Here is an 11,535-nt window from a genome sequence, read left to right as displayed (position 1 = left end):
ATAAGTAGCAAGTTAAATCAAACGTTTCAAAATGTGTTTTAATCATAATGCTTATTTTTTTAAGATTATAATTATTTTAATTTTCTTCTTAACACTAACTTTATAAAAAAAAACTTTTTAGAAAAAGACACAAAGTTTTTTTATCAATGAACATAGAAAAGTTGCAGGTGTAATCAAACGTTTAAAATACTCGTATAAACTTTAGTACTTTCTATTTAATGTTTAAATAAATAAATTGGCAATTCTAATTTCTTCTAAGTCGTTTTTATAAAATGTACTATTTAGAACTAATAAGGGCATATAATTAAATCTTTATAAACTGCGATAGAATCAGAATAATATTAAACGTTATAAATAATTGCATGAATCATAAGATATTTTATTTAAGACTATAAACGACGCGTGCAGATTTGAAACGCACAAGTTTATTATCAATAGAATTAATGAATCACGAAATTGCAAAAGCTGCTTTGTTTCAAAAATAAGATTTTCAATTAAACTTTTTGTTGACGTTTAATCTCTGTTTTGTATTGAAAGTTGAAAGTTTTTTGTTTTGGAAAGATTAACTTTTTAAATAACTTTTTCGTTGAATTTATGCAGTTTATTTGTTTTTATTTTAATTCATTATTTTTACTTTTGAATAACTTCTACTGTCTTTATTTTGTTTGTTTCAAAATTAAAAGCTGTTGTTTTGGAAGGATAAACTGTTTAGGTTGTTTTTTAGTTCTTTATTAAGTTTATGCAGCTGCTTGTTTGCTTTATTTTATATGCTATGCTTAAAATTTATGTCAATATCACTTTTAAATAATTCTTTATTTTATTTTTACAACTATAAAGCCTTTTAATCATAGATATTAAAACTTTTTGTTAACAACAATACAGTATTAATCTTAAATAGTAGTTCAAGTTTATATAACAAAAAGTTAATATACTAACTTTTGACTGCTTTGTAAACTATAGAAAGTAAACTTTTTTATTTTATGATAATGATAATTTTTGCTTAGAGAAATAAAATACTTTATTAAAATACATTATGGTAACTATTTAAGGGTAAAAAAACTTACATTCTGTAGTAAACGATTAGTTTAAATTTTATGACAAACGCTTTTACTGATTTATGATTAGTTTGAATAGTAAAACTAATGATTTATCATTATTTACAAAAACTAAAAATGTAACCAACAAGAAGATGCTTGAATGAATTGTTTTGTAGAGTATAACTTTAAAATGAACTTAAAACGAAAAAAGTTACAAAGTTTCACAGAAACTTATAGGTCTTTTGGGTCAATTGATACAGATATTGAAATTTGTTCATCACATAACTTATCTGCTAAATCTAGTGAGTTTACCCAATAAAGATATTTTTTTGTTATTTAAAATATTAAAAATGACTTTTTAGACATGATAAACAATGCTATGAGCGTATCGTTTTTGTTTTTTCTAAAAGTCTAATATTCAATATTTTTAAAGTGCACAATAAATTAAACTTATTTAATCTTTTAAGCGCATCGAATAAACAGATTGTATTGTTTCCTGGAGAATTTTTATTTTTCTATTTTTAAAATTATCTAGAGTTTAATACGTCAAGAAAATTTTAGAAGTAATTTTTGTAAATTTACTTTTATAAACCTACCAAAAGCTAAATAAAAAAAAAGCTTAATATCTAAAGTAGTTTATATAATTAAAACAAAATTAAATTAAATGATTAGTTTATTTAAGTTAACTTATTTTCTTAAAACTATCTTTTAATTTATTTTAACAAATCATACAAATAAATTTACGAAATAAAGTGTTTTCTTTCGTGAGTTTAATTTTTTAGATTAAACTGTTCAAAAAATTTTACATAATAAAATTCTTAAAACTTTTAATTTTATTAGTTTTTATAATCTATGAAAAATTTCTATACACATTAACATAAGTTAAGCTTAATGTCTTTTATAAATATTTTAAACCTTTTTTGATTTGTTAAATTAATGAGTAGTTTTCTAAGTTTTTAAAAGCTTTGGAAATTTAACTACTGAAAAATGAACATCTTGCATTTTACTTTATAAGCATATTAACATTAAAAAAAGCCTCAAAGTCTAGACGTCATTAGAGGTTATTGAATTTTAATACTTGTTCAAGACAAATATAAAGCAGCGATTAGAAACTTTTAATTTTGACTTTTTGTATTATTTACTAACTTAAACATTTTCTGTGCACAGCAAAAACCAAACATCTGCACACATACAGATTGTGTATTTACTTTTATGCACAGCACAAGAAGGTGTGAATATATGAAAAGTTACAAATTATAAATTGAACAAAACTTAACAGGTAATGGAAAATGTTTAAATGAGAACGCCAGGCCATTAGACGAGGCACTAAATTCAAAACCAGTGACTAATAAATTTCAAATGTTTGCTTCGGCTGGGAATATTCACAAACTATCGTTACCTGCCAAGTTTGAAAATAGGTAAGAATATTAAAAATTAATAACATAAGCTATTAAGTTTAAGAAGTTAGCAATTCCACATGTTTTATTAGGTTAAGTTTTATAAATAAACTTTATGCTTAACTCTAGTCACTTTTAAAAACGAAGTATTATCAATAATAGTAAAAAGTGAATAAAATAAAAACGTTTACACATAAAAAATGCAAATTTGTTAAGTATAAACTAAAAAAGCTTTATTAAAAACAATTGATTTTTATGTTGATAATTACTCACATGAAAGAGTGGTATTTTACGATTTACAAAACATATTATTTTAAGCTTTAAATTTTTACTTAATGACACTTTGTCAAAATGTTTAATCAAATATTCTTATATGTTCAAAATAAAAACAACTTTTAACTACAACTGTATATTGGTTTATGAATAACTCTAAAAATGAAATTTACTGTTTGAATATTTTACTTATGACTCATTGCCAAGAAGTTTATAATCTTAAATAGTGCTTTTGTAAAACTCAAAAGATAAAAGAAGTCACTGTTAACTACAAGGTTTATATGCTTATAAAACTTTATGTCAAGTTTAATACTTTTTTTCAACAGCTCAATTTCTAGTTTAAAAAAAGTAAAGATAAAAGTAACTTAAAATTAAAAAAATAATTTTCTGTTTTAAAACTTTGTGTTTCCTTCTTCTTTAAAATTTTAGCTAACCTACAAATATAAACCTCCTGTTTACAAACATCATACATCGTCGCCTACTCTATTAATATTTTTTACTCCTATAAAATTTTAACATTTTTCACAGCTCGCCTTACAGCCTAGCTCGTTAAAATTAAATCGAATTTAAATAAATTCTAATTGTTTATTTATTTATCTTATACAAACACATGTACATTATTACTAACAATCAAATTTGTATCATAGCAAAAATTCTTACCAACTCTACTCAAAATTTTTCACAGTTCGCTATACAGTCTGCCACAGAATGTTGATGAATGCTATCTTCAAGCTAATAATCTTATGCCCTCATTACCGAAAACACAAACATTTAGTAGTGGAAGTACATTTGTTAGCAGCGCTAAATCAACAAATACACTATATCAGGAACGTTAGTTTTTTTTTTCAACTATAACTTATGTAAAAATATTTAAAACTTGATTTTCTCAGCAGCGCTAATTTGAAAAATACAATAGCCCCAGAACGTAAAATGTATATTGCTACTTAACTTAATTAAAAATTTTTATTTTGTTTCCTTTTTTCTTTAAAGATTTTTCTACCTAATATTTAAGTTTTTAAGGTTACTTCAGCAAGCAGCGCTAAATTAACAAACACATTATACAAAGAATGTTAGCAGTTTGGTAATAAAGTTTTTAAAAAAGTTTTAAGTCTTTTTTATAAATTTTGAGGTTGTTTTAACTAATTTGGGTTACTTGATAAACTATCGTAAAATTTTGAAAAGTTTTATCAAAATAATTTTTGTGTATTTCTAAGAATAAAAAATGTAAAGAAATAGGTTACAAACTACTTTTTTAAATACAATCCTTGTTTGATACTAAAATATAAAAGGACATGCAATAATTTCCGAATAAATATTAAAAGTAGTTTAGTTTTTAAAAAGACTTATTTCAGTACATAATTTTATAAAATTTAAGAAGATGAAAAAAAATCTCTTTTAAAACTTATTGTTTATTTTGTAATATTTTATTTAAAAGAAATTGATTTAAAATTTTAGTTTTAAATATTAATTCTCAAACTTGATAAAACAAACATATTTATTTTTTTATCAAGTCTTAGTATTTTAAACTCCAAAACAGTTTTTTTAAGCATTGAACGTTAAATAAACTACAAGCAAACCACATCAAAGGGTTATAACAAATTAATTTAGAAGTTCATTATGATGTAACTAAACTTGAGGTCCATCGCTAAAACAACAAATTATTACAATCAAATCATTTAATACTTCTAATGTTGAAATAATTACCTTTTTTAACGGCTATTGGCACTTATACTTTTGACAGATTAACACAGACAATTTTTTATTTGCGTTGAAAAGGAAGTATACTTACAATTCCTACCTAGTCTTTTATATTCTTAATATAATTGTTATTATTCTTATTTACTTAATTATCTTTATTTTATTTTTACTAACACTGTTACTCTTAACCCTTACCCTTGATCGGTAAGCGGTTTTCGGGTTTGATCGGGTGGGAATTGAAAAGAACGAATTAACGCAAAAGTCAAATTTCACAAAAGTCATAAACTTAATATTACTAACCATCTAAAAATCAGTGTTTATAAGTAAAGTTGTACCTAAATTTTCTTACTAAAGTTATATATTTCCAAATAACACCGCCTGTGCTGTTACAAAGTAACGACTTATTGACACATAAGAAAAATATTTGCAAAATAAAGTATAAAAACCATGCTAAAAATGAAAGATACAAACAACAAATAAACATTTTCTAAAACCTTCACTTATTTTATGCTTATGTGCTCGATCATTACATAAACATTACAAATATAAACAAAATAATGATAGAATTAATAATATATTCATAATAATTAATAAAAAATTCTTAGAAACGATCGTCGTGCCGCAGAGTCCATTGATGACGTCACCACCTCAATCGACTGTGACGTCACCGGCTGAGAGGAAGTCGAGGAGAAACCGGAAGAAGGTGAAGAGAAACGCTTCCGCGAGGAGCTTGTTTCAGAGTTTGCGGAGTTCCAAGAGCAAGGTGCGGAGTCAGGTATGAAAGTTTATTAAAAAACAAAAAGTTTTTTAATGTTAAATTGTATTAATAGTCAAGTATAAAAGATCGAAGAGTAAAGTGGAAGTTGGGATGGAAATTAATTTAACATTACAATTTCTAAAAATTTACAATAAAAACTAATTTAATACAATTTATAAAAATATTTAGCTTGTTATAAAAGCAGAAACAACAAAAAGCGAGATTATAAGAATACTACAAACTAATTTTAATATTTTTTTTCATTATAAAATATAAAATCCCAGAGTAAGGAGAGATCACAGATAAGAAATTGTACTATTTTTCTTTTTTGCAGGTTACGGAGGAGGTTTATTTGGGCGATGACGTCATGAAGGATTGCAAAGAGTTGTCAAGTGACGTCACACATCCGGGTGAGTATATGGCACATTTGATAATAAAACAAGTACGAGGGTATGAGACATAATATTAATTTTTCTAAAATAGTTAAAATTATTAAGGTTGCCTTTTAATTTAATTTTAGTAATTTAATTCTTCTGATATGTGAACTAGGGTAATTAACATTAAATTAAAATATGAAAATATAAGTTAAAAAAAAAAACAGGAATAATGAAAATATTTGGTGACGACGTTTCTCCGGGGGCCAACTACAAAAGTGTCATGGCAACCAAGACGTCCACTTCCAGAGAGCTGTGCAAGATGGCGCTAAAGAGGTACGGGGTCCAGGACAAAGTTGACAGGTACGTTTTGTGCGAGGTTCTGGGAAAATTGCATCAACCACTTGAGGGGGTGAAAGAGAAGAACAAGAATAAAAAGAAGAACAAGCAGGGTTGGTTTTGTTAAAAGTTTTTGAATTGTTTTGTTTAGATATGATTCTTTAACATATATAAATTAAAGGAAATCTAATAATGTGACCGTAACAGATATACCGATAAAATTTAGCATTTAAAACAGCAAAATGATAACAATAGAAATATTGTATAAACTATTAGTTTTGATTAAAGTTATTTCAAAGCTTGATTTTTTTTAAATTTAGATTTTGATTAAACAGTTAAGTTTGACTAAAGCACTTTTTTGCGTGCTAAAACTTAAATAAATTTTTAAAAAGTTAGTTTTAGTGAGAAAAACTCTTTTATCATCAATTTACTTGTTTTGGCTAACTCGTAAAAAAGTGAAGAAAAATGAACTTATAAAATCGTTTAAGTTATAATATAAAAGTAGTTTTTTTTTGTGATAAATATTAGTCTCTAAAATTCTTATAGCACAAACGTATAAATATATAAAAACCATTTGTAAAACTTTTCTGGAATTCTCATTAAAAACTAAAAAAAAAACTTAGAAATCTTTTAGTACATTTTTAAACAAAAGTAAGAGATTCTAATAAAAAACGCTGGTACATTTATTGTGTTTCTTTTAAATTTTAGAAAAAAATATAACTGTCAAGCCTATAATTTTTAGTTCTTAAATAAGATAAAACATGTTAAACTTAGTTTAAATTTTTTCAAAAAGTTTTTTTAAGTAGACCGAATTTGAATTTAAAAGAAACATTTTCAACGTAAAATTAACGCATCATTCAACTCGTGTGAGCTTTAAATTTGTTTACGTTAAACCGTTTAAATATTTATGATTAAAGACTGTTTATTTATCTGTTTATAAACAAGTCAACTTATACCAGCTAATCGGTTATTTTTAAACTAATTCAACCAAATAATTTTTCAACCGTATAAAAAAATTTTGGGTATGACGTTTACAAATGTAATAATTAAATGATGAAATAAAGTATTAAGTTTATGCAAAAAGTATTAAAGAATTTCTTGTATTAAAGAAGTTTATAAATAAATAATGAGACACTTGTTTAAGGCTGGACAATTCTTTTATCTAAGAAAAAAATAATTTATGCACAATAACAATAAAGCTAAAACTTTTTAATTTAACTTAAAATAAATTCGTGTAGGCAAATTAGCTTCCGATAATAAATTGTGACGTAAAACATAAGCTTTTATCACGTACAACCGCTAAAAACCCAAGTTTTATCACGTAAACAAAACAATCAACTTGCCACCAGATGTGGCCAATTAAATCACTCTATTTACAGCATTAACCAATAAGATCGCTCTATTTACATCATAAATTGTTTTCAGCTGTTAACTTGATCATTGTTTGTGCTTTTAAGGGTTTGAACTCTTGATCTCTACTATTGAACTATTTAGTGACTTGTTTTTAGCTAAAAGGTTCACTTTATTTTAATTACGTACTTTTGTTTTTATTAAAAGTTTAAAAATAATTGACTTGTTGAACTGCAATTAAACTGATTTGCTGTACAAAAAAAAAACGTATTTTTTTATTTACAGTTGCAAGCAAGCTTATCTATAGATCTGAGAAATAAATTATTTTGAAATTAAGAATCAAGATGTTCAAAGAAAAACATCTTAATCTTTTGTTTAAAATTTCAAGCAATTGATAGTTTTATCTTTTATTCTAACAACCAATAAAAACTGTTTACAATTTTTATACAGTCTTCAGTTACAATTTTTCTTAAAATTTCAAAGTTCTTTTAAATCATTAAAAAATTTCTGTTATTGCATTTATTTAACAGCTTCGCCTTTACCTTTTGTACTATAATCTAACTATTTCTCAAGCTTAGTCAAACAAGTTTCAGTTTTCAGTTTTTCTTAAAAATTCAAAATTAAACACTAAAATTAAAATACTTCTCTTTTACAACAGTCATATTTTTATTATATCAAAGTTTTCATATCATTTGTAAACTTTATCAATTTTTTTTTTATCTACTAAGTAAATTATTTTAAACAGTTTCGCCCAATGAGATCGCTCACTCGTTCGAGGCGGGGAGTTTCATCGAGGATTACGTGCGCCCACTAGCGGATTACGAGAAACCCCTGATCCTTCAGTCGCTATGGAAACCGCAGGACGGGAGTTACCGGAGGTTCGAGATCAGATTGAGGGCGAAAATTGAAAAAGTAAAAAAAATATTTTTATGTTTAATTTGCAAAATTACTTTTTTACCTATTAACTTATGATCAAAAAACTTATTATTTTTTTTATCTGAAATTAAACGTTTTATAATTGTTGTTGTACTTTTTTAGTTTAAAATTCAACATGTTAGACTCACTTACTTATAAACTTATTTTTTAAACCTTATAAAAAATATTAACACTATTCCTTGTTGAACTCTATTATATTTTTTCAGAAAATAAGAAGAGAGTCCAGAGACAGAGAGACAAGAGAAATTAACTTCCAAGCTAAAAAGATACAAATGCAAAAGTCGAAGTAAGAGCTTTATTGACAGATACTTACACTATAGTAAAGTTGTTTATGTTTTGCTAAGTAACCTGTTTTGTAAGATTAAATAGAATAAATATTATTTATTCTGGGTATTAATAGTCTACTGAAGAAGTTAAAACATAATTTTTATATAACTTAAATGTTTAACTTAAGTATTTTGGGATAAAAAACTCTTTGTTAAAACATTTACGTAAATGCAACAAATATAAATATTTAACTAATCAAAACAAAATAGTTTATTGTTGTTTTCTTTGTTGCAAAAACCTTTACTACGTTATAAAACTCAAAAAAAAAAGTTAAAATTAAAACGGAAAAATAACCTCCTTTTTAATTAAATACTCCAAGATAACTAAACTAACAAAAAAATTAAAAAAAAAACAGATTCTGCCTAAGACAAGCTGTTAATTTTATCAATACTTAAAACAAGTTAAAAAATTACTTAATCAAGTAGACCCTGTCTTTTGCTTCAAAAATTTGAAAAATTAATTTAATCAAACAGATCGTGCCTGGGAATAGATTCGGTGGCGCAGTCGATAGCCAAGCTGAAGATGAGCGAGATCACGTCACCGTCTACGATTATTACGTCATCGAGATCATCGTGCGGCAACGGAGCGGTCAATAAGGTGACACAAGAAGAAGAAAAAGTAAAAGAAGCGAAATTGAAAGAGGAAACAGAAAAAGTGAAAGAAGAAAGCATCCAAAGCTCTTCAAACGAAGAAGTTAAGACTTTGTTGAAAACACCTTTCCTGATAGTTATCCGGGGAAACACCAGCACCGTTGACGTGGTGCACGCCCTTGCCACCCCTGAAACTTCTGTGGGTGCTGACGGTGACGTCACTGACCACAGAAGCGCCATTTTTACAGATTTAGGAGAAATGCACTGCGTCATATTCAGGAAGCAGGAGACGATCTTTGAAGAAGATGAAGACTTTGCGGCGAGGAAAAGGTGGAAGGTCAGGATCGGGTGTGTGACGTCACAATCGAAAGTGGAAGTCAACAACAAGAAAATCGACGGCGAGTGTGACATCACAAACGGTGACGTCATAACTGTAGACAATAAATACGTCATAATGTACAAGGACCCGAATCTCGTCGAAAGTAGAGTTTCTCCCCAGAAAGTCGTCAGCTCGGTGCAGAGCAAAGAAGAAGCCGTTGTGACGTCACAAACGAAACCGGAAATCCCCTTAATCAAGAGCGAACTGAGTTTCGATGTGAAAAAGAGCGATCTTGTGCTGAAGGAGGTGTTTGGTTATTTTACAAATTTGGACAAACAAGAAATGATTGGGAGTAAGATTCACCCGGCAACTTGCATTTGCATGTGCGTATTTCATACTGTGCTAAACAATACTGATGATTGCAACGACTTCATACTGAAAGTTGCTATCAGTTTGAACGATGTTATTACAGTTAGTTTTACTTTAATACCTGAGTTTTAAACACAATTTACAAAAACTGTAAGCATTAATGAGATAAATAACTTGTAAAATAACACTGATGATTGCAACGACTTCATACTGAAAGTTGCTACCAGTTTAAACGATGTTATTACAGTTAGTTTTACTTTAATACCTGAGTTTTAAATACAATTTACTTAAACAGTAAGCATTAATGATATAAATAACTTGTAAAATAAAACTGATGATTGCAACGACTTCATACTGAAAGTTACTACAAGTTTGAACGATGTTGTTACAGTTAGTTTTAATTTAATACCTGAGTTTTAAATACAATTTACTTAAACTGTAAGCATTAATGAGATAAATAACTTGTAAAATAATACTGATGATTGCAACGACTTCATATTGAAAGTTGCTACCAGTTTAAACGATTTATTACCGTTAATTTTAATTTAATACCTGAGTTTTAAATACAATTTACTTAAACTGTAAGCATTAATGAGATAATAACTTGTAAAATAATACTGATGAGTGCAACGAATTCATACTGAAAGTTGCTATTAGCTTAAACGATGTTATTACAGTTAGTTTTACTTTAATACCTGAGTTTTAAATACAATTTACTTAAACTGTAAGCATTAATGAGATGAATAACTTGTAAAATAATACTGATAATTGAAACGACTTCATACTAAAAGTTGCTACCAGTTTAAACAATGTTATTACAGTTAGTTTTACTTTAACACCTGAGTTTTAAATACAATTTACTTAAACTGTAAGCATTAATGAGACAAATAATTTGTAAAATAATACTGATGATTGCAACGACTTCATACTGAAAGTTGCTACCAATTTGAACGATGTTATTACAGTTAGTTTTACTTTAATACCTGAGTTTTAAATACAATTTACTTAAACTGTAAGCATTAATGAGATAAATAACTTGTAAAATAATACTGATAAGTGCAACGACTTCATATTGAAAGTTGCTACCAGTTTAAACGATGTTATTACTGTTAGTTTTACTTTAATACCCGAGTTTTAAATACAATTTACTTTAACTGTAAGCATTAATGAGATAAATAACTTGTAAAACAATACTGAAGAGTGCAACGACTTCATACTGAAAATCGCTATCAGTTTGAACGTTGTTGTCACAGTTAGTTTTACTTTAACACCTGAGTTTTAAATACAATTTACTTAAACTGTAAGCATTAATGAGATAATAACTTGTAAAATAATACTGATGATTGCAACGACTTCATACTGAAAGTTGCTACAAATTTGAACGATGTTATTACAGTTAGTTTTACTTTAATACCTGAGTTTTAAATACAATTTACTTAAACTGTAAGCATTAATGAGATAAATAACTTGTAAAATAATACTCATGAGTGTAATGACTTCATACTGAAAGTTGCTAGCAGTTTGATTGATGTTATTACCGTTAGTTGAGTAGAACTTATTTCATATTTTTAATTGAAGCAAAAGTTAAAATTAAATTAGTTTGTGTTTGAATCATCAAAAGATTTGTTAGAAAATTAACTTTTTTTTACAGGGACTTACAACAGGAGCTACAGAATGCAAAGACTTAGAGTAAGTTTTGTTATTTAACTTTCCTTTTATCTGTTTCTAAGCTGTAAAACTTATTGAGCATGAGCAGCACAATCAATTAT

The 11,535-nt window shown here is 26.6% G+C and overlaps 1 protein-coding gene across 1 annotated transcript; it reads left to right on the top strand.

The window, feature by feature from the left end:
* Positions 1-1,217: 1,217 nt before the first annotated feature.
* LOC145835097 (ras-associating and dilute domain-containing protein-like) lies at positions 1,218-11,459 on the top strand. The gene is made up of 10 exons (XM_082942641.1): positions 1,218-1,339; positions 2,317-2,455; positions 3,393-3,538; positions 5,011-5,180; positions 5,497-5,572; positions 5,764-5,988; positions 7,971-8,137; positions 8,368-8,447; positions 8,962-9,868; positions 11,418-11,459. The coding sequence occupies exons 1-10, from the start codon at positions 1,228-1,230 to the stop codon at positions 11,457-11,459; spliced, it is 2,064 nt and encodes a 687-aa protein (XP_082798767.1). The 5' UTR covers positions 1,218-1,227.
* Positions 11,460-11,535: the final 76 nt, after the last annotated feature.

Source organism: Thalia democratica, chromosome 4, assembly GCF_965202585.1.
Source record: "Thalia democratica chromosome 4, ktThaDemo2.hap1.1, whole genome shotgun sequence".
Lineage (NCBI taxonomy): Eukaryota > Metazoa > Chordata > Thaliacea > Salpida > Salpidae > Thalia > Thalia democratica.
The sequence above is the reverse complement of the archived record's forward strand: the minus strand, read 5'-3'. Positions and strand labels throughout refer to the sequence as shown.

Excerpts from the sequence above, each read along its gene's own strand:
- LOC145835097 (XM_082942641.1), top strand. The coding sequence starts at position 1,228 with ATGAACTTAAAACGAAAAAAGTTACAAAGTTTCACAGAAACTTATAGG. Across the intron at positions 3,539-5,010 it reads AAATACACTATATCAGGAAC|AAACGATCGTCGTGCCGCAG; the intron begins GTTAGTTTTTTT and ends AAAAATTCTTAG. Across the intron at positions 5,989-7,970 it reads TAAAAAGAAGAACAAGCAGG|TTTCGCCCAATGAGATCGCT; the intron begins GTTGGTTTTGTT and ends TATTTTAAACAG.